Source organism: Meleagris gallopavo, chromosome 17 (genome assembly GCF_905368555.1).
Source record: "Meleagris gallopavo chromosome 17, MGAL_WU_HG_1.1, whole genome shotgun sequence".
NCBI classification, from domain to species: Eukaryota; Metazoa; Chordata; class Aves; order Galliformes; family Phasianidae; genus Meleagris; species Meleagris gallopavo.
This window is the reverse complement of record NC_139420.1, coordinates 4,003,857-4,030,910: the sequence shown is the minus strand read 5'-3', so window position 1 is coordinate 4,030,910 and position 27,054 is coordinate 4,003,857. Positions and strand designations below refer to the sequence as shown.

General features: G+C 39.6%; 1 protein-coding gene across 1 annotated transcript in view; it reads left to right on the top strand.

Moving 5' to 3' along the window:
* The window catches only part of TMEM132C (transmembrane protein 132C), a 180,995-nt gene that overhangs the window by 24,402 nt on the left and 129,539 nt on the right, over positions 1-27,054 (top strand). The window contains exon 2 of the mRNA XM_085238846.1: positions 25,673-26,561. Coding sequence (XP_085094972.1) covers positions 25,673-26,561 — 889 coding nt within the window. The remainder of the gene's footprint in view (positions 1-25,672; positions 26,562-27,054) is intronic.

Here is a 27,054-nt window from a genome sequence, read left to right as displayed (position 1 = left end):
GTGGTTGGGAATTTGCAAGTTAAGGAGAGTGATGCTTAGAAATGGGCTCATGAACTCAGCAGAAATTACAGAAACTGGTCTCCTAAAATCATCAAAAACATGACTTTTTCTATAAGAAAAGAGAGAACCAGATATGTAAGCTATTGATCGACTGCCTTGTTTATCTGTATCATTTGTAAAACCTTGTGTACAAATGCCAAGAAGGTATAGGTGGAGGAAAAAATGATAGCTCTGTTAATATTGAGGGAGCCCTTTGGTTTATATCAATTGAATCTGAGGTTATATGAAAATCTGTGATGATGGAATATTTAATGATTTCTTTAGTGGAAAAAGCTTTTTTATTACTGTCTTTTGAATACTGTAATCAGCTGTAAATAGTGCTTAAGACAATTGAGGCATTCATGCAACTGTTTTCTGTTCTTGGTGACACGAACCTGATTTCAGTAATCTGTTCAAATGCTTCCTGGCAGACAAAATCACATTGTGTTCTCCATTACACACAATAACACTGAGTGTTTCAGTAGAAATTGGTATAGAATAATGCACAAGTTGGAAGTATTTCGAAACTTATATTAATATTAGGGAGCTCTCTTTTTTTCCTTCAATGCTTCTAGGTTGCTTGACATTTGAAAGTATGTTTAGTTGAGATACTGTCATTACTTTTGCACTATAAGAGACTAGGCTGAGCTCACAAGCTCCTTGTTTTGATGAATTTGCCATTAAGCAGTAATGGCCTAAAATCTTCTTTATTACAGGTAACTCTGAATTGTAACAGTTGTTGCTTGTGGAAAAAAATAATTTGTCAATAAAATATCACTGTAAACTTGTTAAGAAAAAATATTAAAATCATTCTTGTTACTGTGCGATCTTATACCTTAATCATGGTTAAATTTCTGCCGTAATATTAAGAATTTAATCTCAACTTCTTTTCATGACTCTGCTGCAGGGTATTTTGAAAAAGCAGACAAAGAACTGCCAAACAGAAGTTGTGTTCTGTGAATGCAAATAGATTCTGCACCGTAATTAGTGACATTTCTCGTGCTGAACTGGAGGCCCTGTATTTTCATGGGAAAATCCGTTTGTGTACCATCCCTAATTTCTGCAGTACTGAATAACCAGGCTTTAATTCTGCTGTAATGAACCATGTGTTAATGCTACAGCCTTCTGTCCAGCCAGAAGCCAAAACACCATGTCTGACTTTGTAATGAATCTTGCAGTCATCGTGTTGACTCCGTGGGTAAGCTTTTGTTCCAAATCTGTCCTCAGATATTGCTAGTTTTCATTGAAACCTACAACACATCCTACGTTTGTGCTTGGGATTACTCAGTTTACTGACTTTCCAGTGAAGTGTGAATGCTTCGTACCCTCGAGGGTGTTTCCTTGTTAGTTTTCAAACAATGGAATGTGGAACAGCGGAGCCGACTAGAGCTGCTTGTATCCGGCAGTTTAGGTTTTTATTTACAGTTTTATGGTGTTTTTTTGTTCTGTTTCTTTAAGATATGAGTTGAACAGAACTGGCAGAGAGGTGAAGGTTTGCTGTGTATCTCTAGATGGAAAGGATTATTTGTGCAGCCACTTGTTTCTTGGTAGACCTCTGAGAACATTCGTGTTACTGATCAGAAAATTCAAACTATTCCTTTTATTTCCTGAGATTTTTCTACAACCAGATTGATTGAGTCATTTTCAAGTTGCAAACTGAACAAGTTTTGTTTTGCGTGTTGGCAGCATGGGTAGTTAAATCCAGGGAGATAGTGAGTAGGTTCATGGGCAGCTCAGTACTGGAAATGGCACTGCAACCCTCATCAAATGTGCGCAGCCTGAGTAAATAGGATCCTTCCTCCCCTGGATAAAAAGTGCATGAAATGTGCTCTTCAAGCTGCTGCCATCAGCAGGTCCGTGTGCTGTGCCTTCATGGAGTGGTGGCCGTGCTGTAATCACACTGAGATGAGCATCGTGGTGGCTGGGAGAGACCCTGAGATTGCCCACGTCAAGTGTTGGCGGTGTGCTTTGCAGACTGAGCTGTACAGAAGTGCTGTTACTGGACATAGATAAAGAATGCAAGTGCAAACTGATGTCCACCATAACTATTGGTCTGAGATGGGTTTCTTCTGAGTTGTGTTGATTTGCAGGCAAGTGTGAGTAGGTTTACCTCTAGAGTCTAACCTAATTCAAGTGCACACCAGCCTTCTTTGTGTGCACAGCTTATCTCCATTAGCATAGTTGTTACTCCCGAGAGTATGCGTTCATTCATTGCGTCTCAGCGTGGCAGTCAAAGAATTAATTACTCTGAGAAGGGACAGGCCTCTTCTAAAGAGTTTCACAACTTCAGCTTTTAATGGATCTCCGTCCCCTGCTGAGGCTGCACCGCAGCTTGTCAAAGCATTCGAGGCGGCTGCACGGGTCAGCGCTTCCCAATGGAGGGACACTGTTAGAGGAACCGTGACACTGGTTCCTAAGGCTGATTTACTTAGAGCTGGGGGAAGGGAAATTGTAAGCTTTTGGGTCATTGTTCACAGGAAGAGGATTTTGAAATTCTCATTTAAGAGATGGAGAAAAAGAGTGCTGTACTTAAACGCAGGTTACTTGTACGTTCAAGCATTAACCTCACTCGCAGGCTGCTTTCTAAACTGATTGCCTAAATGGTCTGTCGGCTGGATGTTTGTTTCATTATCTAATGTCACTTATTGATTTTCATTAAAAACATGTCAGCATTGATTTTTTTTTTTCTAAAGCACCCTTGGAAATGCATTCTGACCTTTTTTTTTTTTCTCCTGTTGAATCCACTGCAGTCTCCCACTGAATTAGTCTAAGGCAGGATTATTTTCTGACTAAGAAAAGTTGATTAAATATTTTGATGTATGAGTGGTTAAGACTGCTTTAAGAACAAAGCATACCACGGGGAAATGAACTGAGACAAGGGAAATGTTGAAAGGGAGGATGCTATAAAACAGGCACTTTGTCCATTCAAGCATTCTTATTTAAAGCTAGTGATGTAAATCAGTTGAAGACCTGGTCTGCGTGTTACAGTTTACACATTGGATTGTATTGACATCATGCTGATATGGGAAATGAAATATTTTTAAACATAAGAAAGAATACTTGTCTCTATTCAGATTTCACCTCATGAATTTTTGGGGAGCCTGGCGTATTTGTTCCTTGAGTTTTAAAATACTGTTGATCACAAACTTAATTTCATCAGTTGTTTGTCATATGACTTATTTACCTGTTCTCCTCCTGCTGCTCATCATACTTACATTTTTCACATTTGAAAAATCATGGATTAGATGCATATGGTGCAATAACTTGAGAATTGTACTGTGGGCCTCTGTGGAGTAAGTCCAGCACAGCTGTCTTAACTACAGCCCCCAGAGGCACTGGTCCAAGACCTGCACTTCTGTCCCTTCGTTACTGAATACTGTGACTTCTTTTGATGAAGCTCTGGTACGGTTTGGGTAGCACTGGGTAATGGAAATAGCCTACAAACTGTGTGTGTGACTCTTTGTAAAGATGGGTAAGAAGTTTTCCCTAAAATTTTGGATTTTCCCCAAAGAAACCTGTATTTTGAGGAAATAATTGCTATTTGGTTTTCTTTTATGTTGTTCTATTTTGTAGCAGGAACGTGGTTGTAGACTTCTGTACAGCAGATTCTCATCTCATGGAGAAACAACATTCTGCATTCTTTAGCTAATTATTGCCCATGTTAGCATGGCTTGAGTCTAAGGCTTATGGAGAGAAATTTAGCATTCAGTGCTATTCCTGAATCTGGTGAGGAAGTCTCAGCTGATGGCAAACTCTCCTGTGTTGCTGGCTTTTGCCTAGTCAGCAAAGTGCTTCAAGTTGACTGATATACCGAAAGTAGGAAAGAATATCATTAATAGAAAGGAACATCTACAAACTCAGTACGGGTGTACGACTTGATGCATGAGAGTCTCCAGCTCCATGGAATTCTTGCTGTGTCCTAATATCCTTTCCTTTTTGGGGGTGGAATTACAGCTGGAGCCTTTGTGAGGATAGGGGGCATTTGTCTGCTTTATAAAATAAAGTGCTGACCAGGTGTGGCTTCTGTCATTTGCATTACAAAGCTGTAGAGTGTAAAGCTCGTGACTTCCCTTCTGGGGGTGAGCCTGATAGGCAGCTGGAGCATAGTGTCTGTTGCAGTAGTTCTTGACCTTTTGATCACAGATAAATATATTTATATCCCAAGGGAAAATCTTTGAGTGCCTTTCCATGTGCTCCTCAGTGAAAAGCTCTTCAAAAACTCTGCACTGAGATCATGTGCACCTCACCTCTCCCTGTTCCACACACCTTCTCGCTTTCTCTTTTCTCTGTAAATGTTTTTAGGCTGCCTGTCTTTTTATCTGCAACCATTATATTCATTGTATTCTTAATGCTTGTTCTGCAGCACAGTAAATTTCAGGATACAATTATGAGTGCTTGCTTTCTAAACACCTTGAGGGGTCTAGCGTGTATTTAAGGGGTACCAGCTGATGTGTACAGTATTGCTCAAACTCGTATCCCCTCTGGTGTGTACATAATTCCCTAATTGCATCAGCCTTGAATAGTATAATAGCCTATTTCTACAGGAGCACCAACTTCTTGCCTCTTCATGCTACAGCCTTCATGTAAACGTAGCTATTGTTACACAAAGCTGGGACGCAGGGACAGATGAGGTGTCCATCAAACACGGTGTCCAAACTCTGGAGGTGGCCATTCTCACATGCCTCGGAGGAATGCAGAAGAAACCCCCTAAGGTGCCTAGCCAATTGTGCAACTCTATACGATAGGGCTGGAGGGGGTGAACTGGATTTCTTCCTGACCCCCACCTGTCAGTCAGCTTAGCCCTGAAGGATAAGCTGATCTTTTGAAGTTAAGGCTTGAAATTGTTGAGACTGGAGGGCATTTCTAATAGGTTACTGGGTTAGCAGGGAAAAGCACTGGTACTGGGTATGGTATCAGCTTTGCTTTGATCAGGCTTTGTAGTGTTGCACGCATGCTTGTGTGCACACAGATTCAACAGCTATTACTTACTGCTTACCTATGCTGTCCGTATTGTTAAATCAGCATCAGAGGGTGTATGCAGTGCAGTCCTGGCAAGAACAGATCAGAACTTTTTCTGGAGCTAGTGATGAAACAGTTCTGTTTACTGATATATACTATTCCTACTGATATACACTGTTCCCTCTTTGTTTTAAACTGTGACTTGTGTGTGCATTCAATATGCACGCATGTACGTATGCTAGGAGGATGCACTCATCTGGAACTTTCAGTGATATTGAACTATAATTATTAAAAGAAAGAACTGACACAAACCTACCAGGAGCAAAGCACTGAAAATAAAACTTTTTGGGGAAGCACAAATAACCGTACCATAAATTTTTCTTCCTCTTGTAGTTTTAGTGCTGCTGTAAAAAGCCCACACCAGCTTTTAAAACCCAAAACTTTCTCTTACAATGGCCAGGGCTGAGCTTTGAAACACTGCAACAATTCATTGTCTGTGGAAGAACCCTTGCTGGGAAGGCTGTGATTTATATCAGCTTGCCTGTCATAGGGTGAAAGGAATGCCCAGTTTTCATTTTGATCAAATGTTAGGTTTGAAAGCCACCCACTGCTGTAAACTCAGTTGGAGTGGAGAGATGAGATAGAGCACATTGCATGCTTTGTTGCTGAGATAGTGTTTTAAGGCTGTCTGAATCTGTTTCCTATTGCTGAGTGCAGAGAGGAAATATGTGGATTTTAAAAGAAGAGAAAATTAAAAGGAATCCTTTTCTTCTCTACTTTTGGTGAAATAGAAAATGAGGTGAGGGCAGTTCAGGAATGTATGCTCGCTTAAGTAGATGTTTAGAGAAGGCAAAAATCTTTCATGTAACTATATGGAGCTGGAGCAGATGAACCTGCAGCAAAGATGGAAATGGAATTTTCCAAGGGGTCTAGCAGAGATAAAACCTAGCGCCTGCTGCAAGCTGATAGATCTGCACTTATTCTTAAAACTGAAGGGTGAGAGAGGGAACTGTTTTGTTTTGTGATGAGATTTATTTTCTTTCATTGCATTTCCTCCATTTCCTCTTAATTATGTCTTCCATTTAGCAGCTATTGCATGGACTTTCCTTTCTGGAGGGATGGATGCTGATGCAGTTCTAGGATCACAGTATTATTTGCATTTAAAGCGAGCAATAGTCTTGTCTTTTCTTGACTGTGTTGGTAGCAATGCATTTGACTTTTATCACAAACTTCTGACTTAGACTAGTCTCATTAGGGTATAAGAGCATCTGATTTCAGTTTGTGGCTTTGAATTAAAATAGCATTCATTTTCTGATCTTTCTTAGGTTAGTGCTCAATTTGGCTGAGTTTCATGGCAGAATAACATTTTTACCTCATTAATGCTTCTTGTGTTGATTTTATCCTAAAATGAGTAATTAAAATTAGAATGAGTTCTAGATTGATTTGGAACAGTCTTTTCTATGCCTCTATTAAATCAAAACAATACAAGAGGCTATACGAATATATTAATAAGGATGTAAAAAAAAAAAAACTGTGCTATTAAATGTGGCTGTGCACTCATGATTCTCAGTCTCTATGGTACCAGTGAGTAACATCTGAGTGATGGTTCAAAAGGTTCACTACTATGAATAAGAAAAACTTCCTATCTTACAAAACAAATACCAGCAGATAAGGTAGGTAAATGTAAAATTAGATGATGTAAGTAATTCCCCTGCTCCATCACCACAAACGGTCTGTGTAGCCTCAGGCAAGTCATGCCTGTGTTCTGATACAAGGAGATTAATATTGGTCTCTAAAATGTTTTGAAACTAAGCATGTTTAGGAGTAAAACACTGTGGTGACAGTGGCAAAATAAAATAATAAAAAAACTGGATTACTTTAACCAGTTTATTTGATCAGCTCTTCAGGTTAGAGCTGGTTTAAGAGCCATTTGTGGTGTGACTCCACTGACTTACATAAACTGGGATCAAACTTGATTCATGTAGTTGTGTGGTCTGACCCCTCTGAATTCTCTGGTCAGGTTATGTTAGGAGGGAAGAGAAGCACAAAGGTTCACTGACTCGTGTGTCTAAATAAAACCAAATCTTGTCAACAGCTGACTACAAGAGTTTTGTTCTGCATTTTTTAATAGCAGTTTCAGGGAGGGAAGTAGTGAGCTGAAATCTGCCTTTCAAATCACAAATGTGTCTCACTTATGAGTATTTTTAAGGCGGTTCTTGTGGAAGTCAGTGTGTTTCTTTCTCCCATGAAGTGATAGACTGTTTTGATGCCAAAGCTGTTTAGCTAGGAGTTTAGATACTGCCTTATGAATAGCTTTTTAAAACCTTATTTTTTTTTTCAGACCTTTCTTCTAGTATGAATTATATTATTTTAGTTGTTTTTGTATTTCCAGGCATACAGAGAGAAGTTATCCTGGTCACATAACTGTGACCAAAAGAACAGAACCCAGCAGTCTGCTCTGTAAGGCTAGTTTGCTGTGCAGCAAAGTGTGTGACTGGATGGGAGGGGGGTGGAATTCAGGGCCTGTTTCAGGAGAGCATCAAGGGCTGAGTTTTTGAACATCATGCTAATGATGAACACCACAAATTCCCAGCTGGAATGTGTTATCTGCAACCATAGTGTCAGGTCGTGTTGCACTGTGGAGCTGGAAATGCCTGTCAGATTCCTCTTAGAGCTCTCATTCTTGAAGTCTGCATCCTCTCTCTTCATGAGAGAAGTTTAGCTCTGTGTATTTTGCTTTGTTTAACCTATGGCCTGTTAGTGATTTGAGTATTAAGTGCCAGTGTTGGTGTGTTCATTTTTTTTTTCCCAGTGATTTATTTTAGGATAACTTTTGGTGATACTTTATTTCATAACATTCCTGTTCTTCTGTTATCAAAGTAGGGTTGAACATTTCAATATCTTATTGTGCATCCATATCTAACTGCTTCCTGGCTGTAACTTCATGTATAATTTTGTTTCTTTTCAAAATGGACACAGAGGTACTACTTTACAGCAAAAAATGGGTGGGGGGAAAAAGAGGAAAACAACTTCAGAACTGATGTTATGGATCATTCATTGCAAACTTCACACTGGATCATCTTTTACTGTTATATACCTACAGTCAAACATAGATGTGATTCCTTGGTACTAGGTTAAAATGTTTGTGTAAGAACTCTAGCAGAATAAGAGGCACAGAAAATGAATATGTGGAATCATTCTTGATATTTTTGAGTAACTTTGGTATTTCATGTAACTTCTTATGCTGCGGTCCTCTGATGTAGAAAGATCTGAAAATAGCTGCAGGGGGTGGCTCTGGTCTCTTGTAAGACTGGAATTTGTTTAGGAGAGTTCTTATCTGTGACGTTCCTCCCACACCTGAGATTTGTAACAGTGGTATAAATTCTACCAGAAATAGTGTGCTTCTGAGAGCTGTCCTAAAAATGCAGGCACTGAAGAGATTGAGGGAAAGAGTGCAAGTTCCCTTTAATCTCCTTTTGTACAAATGATTTACAGATTAAGGATTTTGGATGAATGAGAGAGGCTCAACACTGAAATGTATGGGCCTATGTGGAATTCATACAGAGCAGCTGAAACAAAAAATGCTTTTCTTTAAAAAGTTACTGCATGGTTTCCTTCCTTGTTCTAGGGGAGATGATGAGGGGGAAAAAAAATATGATGATTTTGCAGCTGATTAATCATTGGGAAACTAATCACTAGTGGTGTGTTTTGGATCATTATTCAAGTACTTTCAGACAGAAATAAACCAGAGAACTGTAACAGTAGCTTTCTCTAATTATTTTTCTGAGCTTAGCCCTACTTCATGTATCGAGCAGACCATTTCTCATCTTCCAATTTATAGTCAATAATCTCTGGGGCATAGATTGAAAACATCCTGCAGAGTTTATTCTAGAAGCTGCCTTGATGAGAGCATATTCATCTCTTTAAAAGGCTATTTATTATTGAATTAATTAAAACTCTAAATTCATAGTTTGGATTTTATAGCCCACTTAAAAGCATGTATCTGGTTGAAAATATTTTGAGACAGATCTTTACCAGGTGTAAATCGACACAGCCTCTCCAGAGCTGAAAGAATCTGAGGCAGTTTATACCCGTGGAAGGTTGGTCTGCTTTGATTTTTCTTTTCTTCTTGTGTATAATGCACTGAGAAAGAAGACAACCGTCTTTAATCTGTGGAGAATTTAGACACTAATCAAGTGCTAAAGAGGCACCATGCCGAGGCTGAGAGCTAAAATCCCGAGGATGAAATCAAGTAATTGCTTTATCTCTTTCTTTTCAGGCATCTAGGGATGCTTAGAGGCAAAACTAAAAGTGAATGAATGAATGTAGCCAAGTGGATTTAGCTGTGGATAGATGTATTAAACTTCTACTGAAAGCTGCAAATAATTGTCATTCAGTACAGCTTGCAGAGGATAACACTGGGCAACAGCAGCACTTGCACATCTGTGTGCTTATCCAATGTGGTGTATTCTGTAAGTGCCCAAAGCAAGGGAAAACATGCTTGATTTAGGGATTAAAAAAGATCACCTTGATTTTTTTTGTTGTTGTTGTTATAAATAGTTCATAATGGAAAAAACTACTGTAGCTACTTACATTTGTTCAGTAGCTAACTACTTGTCTTCACTGAGATTCCTGTTTGCACAATCGTGGCAGTGGAAATGTTTGTGATTTTGCTTAAGGAAATAATGTGCAAGACCTGTGGCTCTCAAAGGAGCAAGCCAAAAAAGTATATGGGAGCGAGCAGGGAAACAAGGGCACTTCTAAAACTAAAATGAAGGAGCTATTGAGTCTGCATAACACGCTTTTGCTAGGTTTCCTGAGCATCCTTGTTGAAGCAAGAGGCCACTCTGTTTTTTAGGATCACTTAAAAACTTCAAAACCCCACTTTCCCATTTACAAGCATTAGTGATGGGAGTAAGATATCATCCCAGACAGTGAATGTACTGGGACAGTCTGCACCTCCCACTGCACATCAGAGACTTAATTTCCAGTAACGCTGAAGTCTCAACTGCTGCAATTACCACTGAACCTTCAGATTCCTGGCAAAAAGAATGGAGAAAGCAGTTATCTGGGTAACTAGGGAATTGAACACCAGAACAGCCTTCTGTTTTCCTGGCACATTAATATACAGTGATTATATACCCAGAAGACTATCAAAGTGTGCGGTGGGGCAAGAGCACAGAGCAGAAATAATCTCAGATGTCTCTGAAGGAAAACTTCCCCTGGGAAAGAAAGTGGTCCTGAAATAGAACAGGTGTTTGTGTTTTGTAAGTATAGCTGATGGATCATTGATTTCAGTTGGTCACATTTTACTAGACAGCGTGATGAAAATTTTTTTAGATAAACAAGTGGCACATTTATGTTCTTCCTTTTTGTAGCATGTGTGCATCCCAGATCGTTTACAGTAGTAATGGTTAGATACAAAGCTGGGGCGGATAAAATCCCAAGTCTCTGTATTATTTTTTGTCTCTTAGAGTATTAAATAAGGAATTTGGGAAAGCAGTTCATGTTGTTAATCTCTCTAGTTAGCAGAGTGATCTGAAAAAGATTTTTGATTCAGTTTTAACAAGTTGAATGACTGAATCAGATTAAACTTTGCGATCCAGCAGTCACATCTTCAGTAATTTTTTAGTACATAGTGGCAAGTTTTCTACTATTGCTTACATTTGAGATGCCTGTTAGGACATACTTAAGGCAGATTTCTCAAAACTTCTTTAGCAGAAACAAAGCGTTATTACTGATTAAAGTGCCTCCTCCAATCTCTCTGGCACGCTGATTAAAGAAGAGATATACTGCAGCTTCCTTCTGTTAGCTCATGAGATTGGCTTTCACTTATTTTCCCTGAAGCAATTGTCTTTTTGCTTCTTGAACTCTAATCCTTTGTTGATTGCCTGCTATTGTAAGGTCTGATACACCCAGTGCTCACTTCATCTGTGTCGTCAGAAAAAACCTACACAGAACTAACCTTACAGTGGAAACATGCAGGTGTAATGTTGGCTTTGAGCTGTTTTGAGTTGCTTTCCCTAAACCGCCAAGTGTTTTGGGATGCTTTCATAGCAGATGCGAGGGAGTTCTAGAAGGTAGGAATAAGAATTTGTCTGTAAAAGGTGGGATTTGAAAGAGCTCAGAAAGGAACACCAACAGGGCAGAATCCTTACAGATGATTTACTGCTGAGAATGCATTTTCAATTGGAAAGGCTGTTGTAAAGGTTGCATACAAGTCCATAATCTGAAGGACAGAAAATATGATGATGCTGTGTATTTTTTTAGTTTCTTCCACAGCAACTGAAAGCATGAATTGAGCTATGGCTAAGAGGAGGGTTTTGCCTCAGGTTGGCAAGAGAACTTTGGCTTGCGTGTCAGTCATGGTAAGCTCTGTCCTGCTTCATGCAGAAAGAAGGATCCTGACTGTCGGTAGTTACTACTTGGATGAGATTAAAAACCATCAGTGTTTGATGTCCTAGTGAAACATCTAATGATGTAGGAATAAAATCCAGGTGTGCTGATATGCAGTCAATTGCTCTGTGTGCTTTTCTCATGAAGTGTTGTTTCAACTGGCAGCATTTCTAATGAGAGCAGCAGAAACTTAAAAAGCCAAATGGAGGTTTTTCTTCAGTTACTGAGGTTATGAGGTTTCTTGTTCTGCTTTTTTTTTTTTTATTATTATTATTGTGGTTTCTTATGATTCGGTAGAAGTTCTTTGAGTTGGTGATAGTGCTGTGGTTGGAAAGAAATGAAAAGAAAATGCAGAACAGAAGGAGGCTGAGCAAGACAAAGTTGTTCATGCTGCTATTTGCTATTTACAGGAGTTAAGTATGCCCCAAAAGTTACCTACTTAACTACAGTTTCCTGCTCGACATATGCTACTAATATTGCATCAAGGGGGCTTATTTATGCTATTGCATTAATAATGTCAAAAATGTGATTAAAAAGCAGTTTGCATTAGTAGTGCCACTAATATTTCATACAACTGTTGCAATTAGGGCTTGTTGCTGCCTAAGGAGATACAGCAAGTCAAGCATATAAGCTGAAGGAAAGCTGGCAGAGCTGTTTCTGTTAAAAGATGAAGCTAAAACTTTCACGTCTTAGGAAATGTTCTTCTTAGCCCACGTCAGATTCAGATGCTGGTTTGTGACAGCTAAGAGCAAGTAATTGCAGCTATGGAACAAAGATGTTTGCTAAAGGATATTCAAGTCTGTTCCAGTCACTGCAAGCACATGCATCATCTGATCCAACGTTCACAGGAACCATGTTTCTTTCTGCAATCCAGATGGACAAAATAACCGAGTAAGATGAGTCATCTATGCTATGAGTGGTTGAAGCTGGTACAAATTTTTAGAAAGAATGACTCCAGTTTGGCTACAAGTTTTAGAAGTTTGCAGGTATCCCTGACAATTGCTGTTGGTAATGAGAAATTGGTAGCATATCTAATTAGTCAGCATGGACTTAATGAGTAAAATTAATGTACTCTTACTCTCACATATAGGTTATTCCTTTAGATTTCTAACCATAAAAGAACGTGGCATGGGAAACAGTGCTTTTTATTTTTGTATTCCCTGATTAGACTTGGTAATTTCCATTTGACTAGAAGGAGCTAGACAAGAAGTTGTGTGGAATATACATTTCTTACCTGTCCTGCTGTAGATTAAATGTGAACAGATTTTTGGCTCTGAGCATAAATCTTGTCTGAATAGGACGCGAGTCATGAAATGAGATAAACTCTGAACAGTAACACTAATCAAAACTAATCTTAAGAGAATATATATTGCCTTTTGAGCAGCCAAAGGAATTCCTAGACATGTAGGTTCTTACATTTTGCTGTATTTCGTACTGTTTCACATTAAGGCTAATTTCCTTGAACATTCAAGACAGGTGTGAGCTCTATGCATTAAGAGTATGTTCTTAACCTAAGATGACTGCAGGTACAGAACTGTTGTGTGTAACAGTATTAGTTTAATCCACTTTATTAATAACCGTCCCCTCCTTCTGACCTGAGGGGACTTTTCTGACCTATTTTGCTCTCTGTGACTCCATTTGCACTCTCCTGTATGGGCACAGGTTCTTCCACAGGCATCTTTGCTCAGGTGATATGGAAATGGTTATGAGGAGGATGCAGCTTCTGGTTGTTGCCTTGCTGGGCTGGATTTGAACAAGTGATCTGCAGAGAGATGCTTTTTCATTTAGCCAAATCTTCTGAGCATTAATGTGACTGATGAGATGGGGGTGGTTGATACTTGAGGTCAAACAAAAAGGAGTTCTGTGAGGAGGAAAAAATGCTAGCATGTTGTTAAGCTTATTGTGTAAGAGAACTAGTTTCTATGCTTAATAGGATCACTTTCCCAAAATGTAATGTGTACATTGTTAGTGGCCTGCAAACCTAGTTTTTGAATCCACACAGCTGTGTAAGTGTAAAGTATACAGTAATATCAGTTGAATTTGACTGTAAAGAATCCCATGGCTGCCTTTATCATAGAGTGGAGTCCATGCACAGGAACTGTTCTCAGTAAACTGAGATTTCTTTACTGTAGGTTTGGTATGATGTTAATCCATTCATTTATTCCGACTGTTTAATTATTCTGTTACTTTAAAATAAGGACAGTAGAACATCTCTGCCTCCCACAAGATCTTGGTGATAAGAACTATAAGATACTGTGGCAGAGGGAAGGGATACCTGATTGCTGCAGATTGCCACAGGCAGCTGCTGTAGCATTTTGTGGTGTGTTTAGCCCAAGTCAGGACTAAAGCTCACAGACAGAGAGCATGCAAGCAAATCTGCACTGTGTCTCCACTATAGCTGGTTCTAATTAGTCATTTTTATGAGCTCCAGAGTCAGACAAAAAATGAGGAGCCCTCCCCTTGTGTAGTTTCCTGTTTGCTGGGTGCATGTAAAAGAGCTCTGGCTATGATGTATGTTAATAATGAGCTGATAATGTAAGCCAGCTGAGAGATGTGGAGTTAGTCTGGTACGCTGCCAAGCGGGAGGTGAAAGATCAGGAACTGACTCATGTTGCCAAGACCTGGTCCTGTGGAGAAGGTCTGCCCATTAATAGATTAAGTTTCTCATTAGGACTGCACAGCATATGCTTACAGCTTTTGGGTTTCAAGATGAAACCAAACACCAGTAAAAGCCTGCTGAACAGAGTGGCAGATTTACTGGTAAATAAAGGATTAAAGGAATGCTTGGCAGGGTTGTTGGACTGGAAACCTGTCTGGCCTTTGAAGATTACTCCATATTGTAGGTCCTCCCTTAACGTAGATACCAGGAAGAAGCTGGTTCTGCTCTTTACCATTGTCTGTTCTTGTAAGAGCCTTATCAATCAAGGATTGTACGATGCTTATCTGGAAGACAAGCTTAAGGTTAAGGCTGATTTGCCTTACCTGGGGAAATATGGTATCAAAAGGAACTGCAAGATAGGGTTTGTAAAATGGTCTGTTTGACCACTGAATGGCAAAGTGCTTTTAACATAGAGGAGTTAAGAGCAAAAAGTATCTCTATTGTCGTGTTAAGCTATGAAGGAAACAAAACTGCAAATGCTGGAAGCAGCAGTGAATTTTATGTTAACCCTCATCCAATGAAAGGGATTCTTTGCTCTACCTGGCCAGAAGAAAAAAGTATCTTTAATCATTATTAAAATTGCACTGTGTTGGTACCAATGGTCCCAACAAAGCCTTTTTTGAAGCGAGACCTCTGCCTTCAGTTAAGTTAAAATAGGGGGAAGGTATCAAGCTTCTTCTGTGTTCACACCTGGCAGTATGACATCATACAGGAAGGAAAAGGAAATACACGTTGTGTGTATGCTTCTACATGCAAAGTATGTATTTATCACTATGGTAATACTATTTTTGCATACAAATGTTGTTCATTTCTTTTGATGTAAATCAGAACTAGCAAAAGGATTTTATTAGCTCTAAGGAAGTCCATATCAAGTAATATAGGCTGAACCATGATTGCAGAATGCACTGAGAACCTGAATTTGAAGGTTTAATTTCACTTGTGAAGCACTCTTATCTTTTGTGGTCAGTGATGAAGCTCTTAAGGCAGAGAGGCTTTTCAGAGAACACAGTCTGAGAATCAGAGTTGAGGCCCAGTGTAGATCAGTGGGAGTGTACATGTGGGCATCCAGAAGCATGCAACTGAATTGCCTGTGTTACCATAGGAGTGCAAGAAGCTTCCCTTCCTTTCTGTTAGTACGGGCAGCTTGCACTGCCCAGCAGTGGGTTTGCCTGTGTGGGGGCTCATGGGCCACCCATTGCAGGGAGTGTAGCTATACCCAAAGCCAGGCTTTTGCAGCTTCTTGGGCTTGGAGTATGCCTTGGTCTTGCTGATAATAGAGCCCTTAATGTTTCTGATTTAAATTGGTTGCTTTTATTCAGCTGTAGCCCCTTCCTCTGCTGCTTGCTCCTCTGCCACTGGTGCCAGTGGGGTGGGTGCTGCACACTTGCAAAGCCAAAAGTGTGAGTGCAGTCAGCGCTGTCAGTAGCGAGAATGGACAGTGTTCATTGTATTGAGACATTGTTAGCCAGCCACATCAGCTTCCCTGGCCCTTAGGGAGCAGATTAAAACACTCCTAATGTTTAATAGCATAACTCCTAAGGAGATCTTATGTAAATATATTCAGTGAGCACTCATTAATTTCCCATGAGAGCCAGGTTGAATGAAGATGCTTTTCAAAGAAAGGAAAAGAAAAAAAAAATTATCTGTAATGACTGCACCTGTTAGGAAAAAAAACTGTAGGAGATATTTGTGTGTTAAGTTGAATTAGGAATCTGTGGCAGGGACTTGGGGGAGAAAGGAGGTTGGTAAGTTACATTAGGAAAGAACAAAAATAGGACATAAATGCATAACAAGGCTCTATTTCATTGACTTGCAAGGGAGGTCTTGCCAATTCTTGAGCAACAACACTTTAGGAGCATGACACATTCAACCTGTTAGAAAGGCAGTGTAGGGGTCTGTGTAATTTTGTGGCATTCAGCATAACAAAGTCTCGTCCATCATGATCATTAATCTTTGCCAAAGACTTTAAAGAAGCAACAGCAAGGTAAGAATGGTAAAACTGGTGTCCAAGCCCAGCATTGCTTTTGGAGGTAATTGTCTTAGGAGCATTTCTTGTAGAAAAGCTGAGATTGTGGGCAAAGTTCCTACAGCACAGAGAAGCTGATGCTGTTCTTAGCTTGTTATCAGTGTCACTAGCACCTGATGTGCTGGTGTCTGAGGTTACTGGCAGGTTGGATGCCACAGATTTCTTCTGCTTACCCACAGAGACAAGGTTATTGGTTTGCCTCTGAAACAGTGCTGCAAACCAGGTTGTACTCAAGGCTATTTCTGGTGCTGTTTTGTCCACCCAGTATTCCTCAGACTTAGTGCTGTTTCCAGTAGCAGTTCCTCCCTTTGCTGCTTTTTCTTTTGCTAGGGACCTTTGGAAAGAAGGGGGAAAGGCAACAATTCTGAGGAATAGGCACTGCAAAAAGGTCACCTTTTTAGGTGATATCATCTTAAAAGGAGCTCTTAAAGATGCCATGACCACAATAAAACCAGTGCTTTAGCCATCCCTTTTAATTAGTCCCTCAGACAGTGTTTAACCAGATAGGTTTCTGCTTGGTTTCTGTCCCACTGCAGTTCTGGTATGGTGAGCTTCCTTTGTTCTCGGTGACAAAGAATTACTTAAAGGGTTAAAGGTGACACTGAGTTCATTTCCTGAATGGGCAAAGCTGTCCCCCAAACCCAGCCTCATTTCTCTGTTAATCTCCTCATAAATCCTTATTGCGTTTTTGAAATGGAGATGATTAGCGGAGTTGTAGCCAAGGTAGTGGGATATTCCAATATGTTAAGTTTCAGCATTACACGTAAGTATTAAAAATATGCATGTGTTCTATCTGTTACTGTTCCAAGTTTCCTTGTCCCTGTGCAGTCTGGCACAAGTGTTGTCTTTTCATCTCACATGAAGTTCTCTTGCAAATATTAAACTTTCCTTTCAGGAAGCAACTAGAAAAGTAATCTGTGAGGGCTGGATTTGGAGCTCTAGTGCCCCATACAGTTATTGTTCTGACCTTAAACAAAACTACATTGGTTAGGCATTAGAGATAACTTGTGAGTGAAGTTCTGCATCAGTTAATCTAAGTACTGCTGCGGTCATTTTTGTCACAAGTGAGATATTTTTACTTCAAATTTACATGGATGTTTATAGGCTCTAGAGAGGAGAGGTAACTGCTCGTAGATCTCCACTAAGACTTGACAGACTGGAGTGTAATTTAGAGGCATTTGTTACTGTCTTGCCAAGTTTCAGGCGTTCACCATGACTTGTACGTTGTATTACCTTCTCAGACTTCCTTTGGTAGTTTAACCTGATGCTCTTGAGGTGCAACACTGTTTTCTCTCCTGCTTCGCTTGCCAAATGCAGCTGGCTGGATTTCTGTCTGCCAAGGTGTATCTCCCCAGAATGCAAAAGCAGTGCAGCTGCCATATGGTGCGACACTACTTTAGGCAGTCAGATTTTTTTTCTCCATGTGACCCTGTGTGTGGATCTTAAAAATTGAAACATAAGTAGAAAAGCTTCAGCTTTGCAGATTTAGGACCTAATTTAAGGCAAACAAAACAAGTAGCTGTACAACAAGTACTGGGTAGGATGATAGAAATAGGTTTTTGCTAATAACATCTTTGTTCCTCTGAAAAGGAAGCCCCTCAAGACCATAAAATGAGAAGCCGAATGATTTATTGAAGGCAATTTAAAACTACTGCTAATCTAAGTCACTTTCCTTTAGGCAGTTATCAGTGCTCCTGTGTGTGTTTGTTATGATGGTTTATCTAGAGAAAGAGCTATCAAAGAAATGAAACTGCTGTCCAGAAGTTTTGGATGCATCTTGCATGTTCGTTATCAACCCATCCTTTAGGTCTGAAAACAGAAGGGCTGTGTTTATGGATAAAAACATGCTAGTCAAAAGCTGTCTGACTGCTCTGCTCAGCTTTGATGAGAACTCCTGGAAAACTCAGTCCAGTTGCTCTGTGCTTCAGTTATGCATCTGTGTAGTGGGAAAGATTCCCATATACACTGTGGTGATGGTTTTTTTTTTTCCCGTTTTAACCATAGAATTATTCTCTATCAGGTTATACGTAGCTCTCTAAGTAATATCCTTTATATTTGTGTAATGCAGAGCACAATGGAGACTAAATCTCAGTGTGTGCTTTTGGCACCAATGTACTGCAGAGTCCTGTTGTTTTTCTCATTTTATTTTTAATTGGCTTCTCAGGATGTACCTACTTAACAAGAAAAACTATTTTTTTTTTTTCTTACTGAATGGTAGGGAAAAAAGCATTGTAATTCGTTCATGGAATCCTCTGTCCTCTTTCACACCTGTGTAGCTGACAGCTCCGTCCTGCACAGATCTGAGCACTACTCACGCTGAGCTTTTACTCTCAGTTCTTGTTGATTTTTGTGGCCCTGGAAAGTGCTGAGCAAATTACACCATTCAGACTCTAGGATTCTAATCTCTTTTTAAACAAGGAGCCTGTGTAAAGCAATTTAATGTCTAAACAGAGGAGTGATGCCTATCAGCATCTAACAAAGACTTAAGCAGCAGAGAAAGCGCAGTGCTATTAAACAAGAGAAAGACACGGGACAAGGGACTGGCACAATGCCAAGGCCAAAGCAATTTGTCCAGTGTTTGTAATTTGCATGTCCCCATTTCTGCAACGCTTTAGTCTATTTATTTTACTGAAATATGAATGCAATTGATCGCTGTGATGGTCTGACCACAGGCTCAGAATCTCATGGGGGGGATTTTATGCACCATCTTGTTGAGTTACACTTGAGGCATTCTACAAAGACTTGTCTTTCAAATAGTTGTACTCCCTCAAAAATGATACATCTTTAGCAGTGTCTTCAGTGTAAAAGCAGAATCCAGATCTCTGGAAAGTTGCTGGTTACATTAGGAAAAGCTGACTACTGTCTACTCCTCTGGACTTTGTGGCTACCTCTATGTCACTTCTCCTGTGTCGTTGCTGTTTTTTAGTCAGTGCTTGGTCTGACTGGTCTTCTGATAAATTCAGTATTGGTTTTGATCATAAATTAACCAAACTTAGTGGTAGCTCCTCTTCTTTCTTAGCTAGAGAAACTGGGTTGCAGGTCTTTCCTATTGCCATCATGGTTTTGAGAAAACTGGGAATAAACTAGTATCCTGAATCTTTTCTACAGCTATCGCATACAATCAGCTTAAGTGTTATTTGCTTTGGACTTGTAGTGCTGACACAATGAATGAACGCCAAATCCACGGAGTTGACCACAATGAGACAAACAGGGCTGTAAGGAAAGGCCGTTGGATGACATTTTGCCTACTGTGTGTTGCTCTCGAGACACTGACATTTGCAGTTACTGGTAAGGGGATGAAGACCTGGGCACATAAATGGTGTCTGTATGGAAGGTTTTAGTACCTTATCTCTCAACAAAAGCTGTCTCTAGCAGATATTTGGTTCCAGATATTTATCATCAATTCTAAACAATAAAGTAGCTTAAACACTCAGAAGGCCTCAGCAGTACAGGCATTTGGTAATGTCAGCTCTGGCAGTGGGGGTTATTTGTGAAGCCTTCACTGACCTTTGCATCTATACGATGGTTTTACAGGCTTTTAAGGTCATCAGCCGTTCTGAGAAAACAAGTACATAGACTTCAATCTCTAATGTCTGACAGTCTTTGACTAACATGTCTCAGTTGTGTGGCTTGAGGGTGATAGAGAAGATTGGTTTGCAATACATGGATATTTTGGAATTATTTCAACCAATGGTAATGTATAGAATTATGAGCATCAAAAATGGAAGCTTTCAGGCTGCACCTAAAAGACTGGAACTGCACTTCTACTGTAAGGTTTCCTGAAAGTTTTCATTTTGTTTCCAAGTTAGACTTTAAATTTAATTTTTGTTTGTGAAAAGGCTTTGCATCACAAAACAGATATTTGTGTTGTACACATGTGCCTGTAGCCTCAGTAATCCTGAGGAAAATGGAGCAACCTAACAGATGTTGGATAATGCCTTGTACTGCAGAGATCTAATCCTGGTTTCTAATAGATAAACTCCAAAACAAGGGGTTTTTCTCAGAGTTAATGTTATTACCCCAGCCTGCATCTTTCCAAACATGCCAGTCCTCAGCTCACATCTTGGTTAGTTCTTAGGCTCCGTACCTTCCTCCCTGGCCATGCATTCCATCATCTAATCACAGGGTGTATGAGTGTATGATATTTTCTTCTGTCTACTTTGAATTTCTGTCACTTAATGTCGTTGAATGTTCCCTTGGCTTTTTAATGTTAAAGAAGTGCAGTATCTTCATTCTTCTAATGAATGAAGTGGTGTATCTTCATTCAATATTTTAGGTACTTTTGTCATATTCCTTAACAGTTCTGAAATGACTGTTCTGCTTCTGCTGGAGAAAAATACATGAAGTGTGTTTATTTGTGCTAATCTACGAATGTCTGAGATTTACTGAAGATTTTGGCTGTTGTGAAATACAGGAGACAGATTCATTAGGGATATGCTTTTGGTACATCAGAGAAACATATTTAATGGAATACTACTGTAGTTTTTACTTAACAGTAAACCAAGTGAAATCAGGTATTCTGACATATTGAAATAAAATAGGGAATTTGTACATAAAAACTGATTATATTGTCTCCTGACAATCCTTATCTGATGTTGCATAATTGAGTTCTGTAATCTAGGCTAGGTTAAATTTCATCTCTGCCTGGGCTTGAATATGTCTGTCTGTTCTCATATATGTGAATAGGGAATATGCTGTTCCAAGTCAATCAAAAAAGCACTGCAATTATATACTTATACTTGGACTTTGGGTCTCAGTTTAATGAAACCTGGATTCTAAAAAAACCTGAGAAAATGGTTAGCAATCATTTATTTGATGAAATTGCCCTCTCTAGGTGCTCACAGAATATCTGTGACTAGACTGTAATTTTCCTCAAACATGTTCACTGTATGGATTTCTTTGAGAGATTTGTTTCCACAGTTTATTTTTAACTTCACAAATTGGTCTCAAGCATTCACTGTAAGCATTTGACACTTGACATTGCTGATGTACAATTAGTCAAAGAGCCTCTCTGTTCTCTCACTGGATGAAAAAGCATATCTGATGGGCAAGCATGAGAAATAGAAAACATGGCTTCTGCAATTACCTTGTCATGTCAGTTTTCCAATTGATTTTTTTGAATGGTAGTAGATCTATAGATTTTAAACCAGGAAGGAGTGTTAGTGTTTCAGTATAGGGACAGCTAAAGCCTAAGTGAGCTGAGAAAAAACTTATCTTTCAGACATGAATCCAGTCTTGATAGTTAGAAACAGGCAAGCCAATATTCCTACCCATAACTGTTACTCATGCAGTGGTTAATCAAACCTCATAGTTAAAAATGTGCCACACCTTTAATTTGAGTTTCTTTGATATTTATTTTTTATTCATAGTAATAATTATTACTATTTTAAGTTCCAGCCTACCTTTCTAACGGGAAAATATCCTTTGAACTCTCTTTTCTGAACTTCTAGAAAGTATGAGAGTACAACTAAGGTCATCCTGAAGTCTAAATGAATTTTTTTGGACACTTATTTCTTGCAGTATTTGCTGAGCTGTAGTTCTAAGAAAATTACTTGCTGCAACTATAAAGTGTGGTGCCAATATAGAAAAGTAGGGAAAAATGAACAGGCAAGCGTAGCTGTTCATGTTTTGTGGTAAAGGAAATGTCCTGGTTGAAGTGTATCTTTTCTACTTGTATTCTTTTTCAATTCTGCATTTGCTGAGTTGAAATATGCAATTGTCCTGCTGTTGCATGGACAGGTTTGGACCAGGGGAAAGTCACAGATAGGAGAGGATGGCTGGTATAATAACCTGATAGTAAGAATAGCATCTCTATGTGGAGGGGTAACATGAAAATGGGGATCCATAATAGAAGGAGAGCTTAAGTTTCTACACATTTGGTGTAGTGCTGTAAATAAGGAATATTAGTTTTTGTTGAAAAGTCTAATGGCATGAAATTAGGGTTTAAAAAAAAAAAATCAGTATGTTGCAACATTCCGTTACAGATACGTTTAGGTACAGAAGGGCATTTCAGAGGGTAAAGCAGTAATAAAAAGGGAGACAAAGATCCTGCCTTGGAATTCCTAGTTGAAGCTTCAGCTGTACTGATGTGGCTGGGGTAATAGAACACATGGGAACTTGTCAATCTGTTTTCATATCGTTTGTTTCCTGGAAAAAATATTTGTAAGTGTGCCTTTTTGAGGGCTATACAAGGGGCAGATCGATCCTCACATCAGTTCTCCTGTGCATAGAGAAATATTTTCTGCTTCTGTCCAACTTTCTCTGGCTTGGAGTCTTCTGGCTGCAGAATGGGCAGATGGTTTCCTTGAAGGCTGTCAGACTTCAGTCACTGATGATATGTGGCCATTGGCTGGTGACCTACCACCCACATTCTAAATTCCTAATTCTTCAGAAGAAATTTGTTTCAAACCAACCGCATAAAAGGATGGCTTAAAAATATTAAGCCTTTGTCTCTGTTCCAGTGAATCCAGCAGCCATGTGCTTCAGCTCCATGTGAAATTCCCCAAAATAAAATTCCTCTGATGCTGGTATCCAGGAAAGAATACTTCAGATCAAAATTCACCATGTCATATCCATCTCCAATAATGGACTTGCTAGGTTACAGAAATTTGAGCTGGCTTGTTACACTGGAGCCAGTGATGTGTTTAGCAGATGCCTTGTTAGGTTTTGATGAAGTGCTGCAGAAGCATGAGATGCCAAAAGGAGGATTAGAAAGTCACAAGGTTGATACGAAGGAGTAATTACTTATAAGTCTTAACGTTTTGTTCTTGTCTAATAGTAGCTTTGTTTGATGATTCTTTATCTCTTCAATGCTGGACTTCATCTCTGGACAATTTGCGACTCTTATTCAGTACATGAGGGTAAAGCACTACCAGTTTTATCACTAAAAGGCTTGAAGTGTTTAAATAGATTGTCTAAAGTACAGCCATTGCTATACAATTATAGCACTCCATTAAGTATAAAATGACAGTGGGTGGAAATCTTTGGACTATGATAAAGAAGCAAAGCTTTTTTTTTTTCCCCCGTCATTCTGGTTAAATAAATTTTGCTGTTGTCCTTCAGCTTACCAAAGTGGAAGTTGCATGATTGTTTTCCTTAATGTTGGGTCAGGTCCTACATACCTTATGCATATGATTGATTTAGGGTAAATGAAAAAGTGAGACCCCTGTCAGTCTGAGCATAATATAAATATACATTATATATTAATATAAAGTCCTGGGAACGGCAGGAAAACAGCTGCTGAGTTTCAAGCATACATCCTGATAACAGCCCTTTGAAATCAGAAGTTTGCTCATCTCTGCAACCTGCTGGGTTTATTTCTATTTCTGCTTCTTTCAGAATTATGGAAGCCAAAGGTATTCCCTCGGTAGCAATAGCTAAGGTTCTAGAGAACCTCTTCAGCAGAACTTACCTGGAGTGGCACCTGTAAATTCCTTTCCAGCAAAATTTAAAAGTATGCCAAAGGATAGAGCCCTATAGGATTGAAACTGTGCTAAACCAGTGTTGTATTATACACGTGGTTCTACTTGATAGAGATGTTGTGCTAGCAATTCACTTTGTGCTGGTATTTTCACTGAGAGTTCTGATTCTTCCCTCCTTCATGTTTGTTCCCTTTTCCTTAATTGTTCACACCTGCCTTCCAAAGCTATTCAGTTCCTGAGTAGTGGCAGTGTACACTGCTGTGTGCATGCTCAACAAGATTGCAGTGAAGTTGTCTGTCAGCAGCAGCCATTTGGTGTAATGACAGATATTGATTATTTATTACTCGCAAACGTTTAATTAAATTTGACTGGATAATTAGCATGCTAGCAGCTAGAAGGGCAGTGAATCTATTATTTGCAAAAAATCCCACTGACCCTTGTAGGAAAGCTGACATAATGGGCTTTTAAGAGCTCTTCAGATGTTGCTGATTTTCAGTCAAGTCTGAGCAAGATGCGATGTCTTTACTGTTGCTTTTCTTTAAAGTGGTAAATGAATACAGAACCTTAAATCCTGACTCTGGGATTCCCCAAGGACATAGGAACTGACGTTTGTCTGAGGGCAGGGTCCATTTTTAAGTCCTAAAGATGGTCTAGCACTAGATGCGCTTTCATTCAATTACTCTCTGTACCTACAATTAATCTCTTCATAATGAGCTAGGAAGAGGGGCTGTGAGTATTAAGTAATCCACGTGTTGTATATAAGGCTGTCCTCCATTCTTATCTACTTTAAGTAGGTAATTTTCTCATTCATCTTCTTTGACATCAGTGTATGTTATCTGCCTACTATGAAGATTAACAGCATTTTGGTCAAATGAAGTTTGGTACTTAGCTGAATCTCAAATTGGGCCAGTGTGTGCTATAATACTGATGTCTGTTTCATGTGTGTATAAAACAGACATAAGTCATGTTATATATAATATACAAATATAAACATGTAATATGCATGCATTATTACATTTATTGAAACATACGTAGTTTTTGTATGTAATAAACAAACTTTTTACATATGTAAAGACTTGTTGAGATATTCCCAGCCTGTGATCTGTGTGATCAAACAATTTAGAAAGCTGGCTTACTGACAATATAAACCTATAAAGGTGTAGATTTTGTGCTAGAAATAGTAGTGCAAGGGCAAGGTTTCTTGACAGAGGAAGAGAATAAAATGGGATGTGTCAGTTCTTAGAAAAGCAATTTCTGTTTTTGGCTGTAGAGCGAAAACTGTCTTTGATTTCCTGGCAGAGCTCATTACAGGGGTAGCAATGAGCAGACTTGGGGGAGCTGAGGTTCAGTGCACCTTACTGACGTGCCGCGTACCATAGGTGTGCTGTGAGTGAATAGGAAGACTGCATAGGCAGGAGTGAAGTTTAAAAGGGGTGGGGGGGGGAGGGTTGGTATGGTGGGGAAAATGGCCCTGCTAGTAGTTTAATACACCCTGTTTGTTTGTGAATTGCTTTTTGGGAAGCTTTGGCTCCCATTTGTGGCAAGTATGTAAGAGAACTGGTGTGTGCTAACTTGCATGTTTGTTTGGTCTATTGTTAGGGAGATGAGACACTGTGTAGGAGTGAAAAGTAATCTGTTAATTTCTCATCCAGATGACTGTCAATGTTCAAAGAGCTTCTGCAGCAAAGCCAGTTCCTCCATGTGATTTTTTTATTTTTATTTTTTTTCCTGTGTGTTAGGAAAGCACTGCTGCAGTTTGGCTGTGTAAAATGGCTATTGGGACAGCCATTGATTCTGCTGTGCAAACCTTCCTCCTCCTACTTCCAGGTGGTGGGGAAATACTGACTGTCAGCCTAAATTTAGAGGGGCACAAGTGCACTGCTTCAGTTCTGCTGTCTGAATGTTGGTGGAAACAATCAGCTGTGGATGTGTAACAAAACTAAACCTATGATCAGTGCAAGGTAGCATTGAAGTCTGAATTGCTTTTCTTTTGTGTACATACTGCAAAAAAGAATTGGCTGTATCTAAACATTTAGCTACATGGTATGTATTTTTTTTGCATCTAATGATAGTCCCTGGCTCCTTGGTTAGCTCCGCGTAACTTTGTAATAAACATTTCTTTGAGCCTATAAGCAGATTTGATCTAACCAACGTCACCTTTTCTCTTATTAGTGGCAGAAAGTCGAGGGCTCTTGGACAATAATCAGAGATTTTCTTCTTCACCAACTTACCTACCTGTGAGCTACCGCATCTTCAGTGCAGAGACCTCTTTCTTCCTCAAAGAAGCCAACCAAGACTTCATGAGAAATTCCAGTTTGCAATCTAGGGTGGAATCATTCTTCCCGTATAAAGCCAAGAGACCTCCTGTGCTAAACGCCAGCTATGGACCTTTTTCCATTGAACAAGTTGTGCCCCAGGACCTGATGATAACTTCCAGCTTCTTTGGATCTGCTAACAAGTTCACATATAACTGGAAACTTAAGGCCTACATAATGAGTGACAAAATCTACCCTAGCAAGCCCAAAGTCCAGGTCCTGTTCTACATTGTGGGCAGGGACTGGGATGACTATAGCACGACGGAGAGGCTGCCCTGCCTGCGGGTGTTCGCCTTCCGAGAGACGCGGGAAGTCAGAGGCAGCTGCAGGCTGAAGGGGGACCTGGGGCTGTGTGTGGCAGAGCTGGAACTGCTGCCAGGCTGGTTTAACCCCCCCACCGTTGTCACAGGTCGTAAGAAGCCACTTGATCTTTCTGAAGGGAGCCCTGTGGAGCTTTACTACACTGTCCAACCAGGAGATGAGAAGGGAGAGTGTACTGCTGAGGATGTAAGGAAGGGAAATGCTATCCGGCCAGGAAAAGATGGCATGGATGAAACCATGTCCCACTTACAGCGGATTGGATCAATCAGCCTCTATCGAGGCCAGGAAACTTCTCAGCTAACAGAGCTACGGCTGGATGGTAACATCGTCGTCTGGCTGCCCTCAAAGCCTGTCAAACAAGGAGAGGTTGTGAACGTTTATGTGACAATTGCCAACAATTCTACAGTGGATCAGTTCATACTCAGGTATAGTTGATTGTTTTTTCCTGTTTCTGGTGTGATAGCATTCTTGGGGGTAGTGGGCAAATCTAAATCAATTTAGTGTTTGCCCACATTGCGTATTTTTCTTCAGGTGAATATTACACCTAATCATTGGAATCCTTTGTTTTCCTTCTTGAACACTGGGAAGAGGACTTGAAAGCCTCTGTCACTAGGAGTCTTTTAACATGTATCCCGTGCCACTTAACACATGTCAATATCATGCAGTAAAATACAGAATATGGTAACTTGCTGCTTTAGTGGTGCCATTTCTGTGGAATAACAGACAGTAAGGCACCAGGAAAGTTCTCTGTTTTACAGAGCTTTTAAAACTTGCCTTTTGTTGTATAGGCATAATTTAAATTTAGCAAAATTTCATTTACTTGCTTTTCTCTAAGTGCTCTGACAGTGCTTTGCCTCTCCCACACAGAGTGGGTTTTGTTATGAGAACTCTTTAGAGAGGGGTTTAACTGCCTCCTTA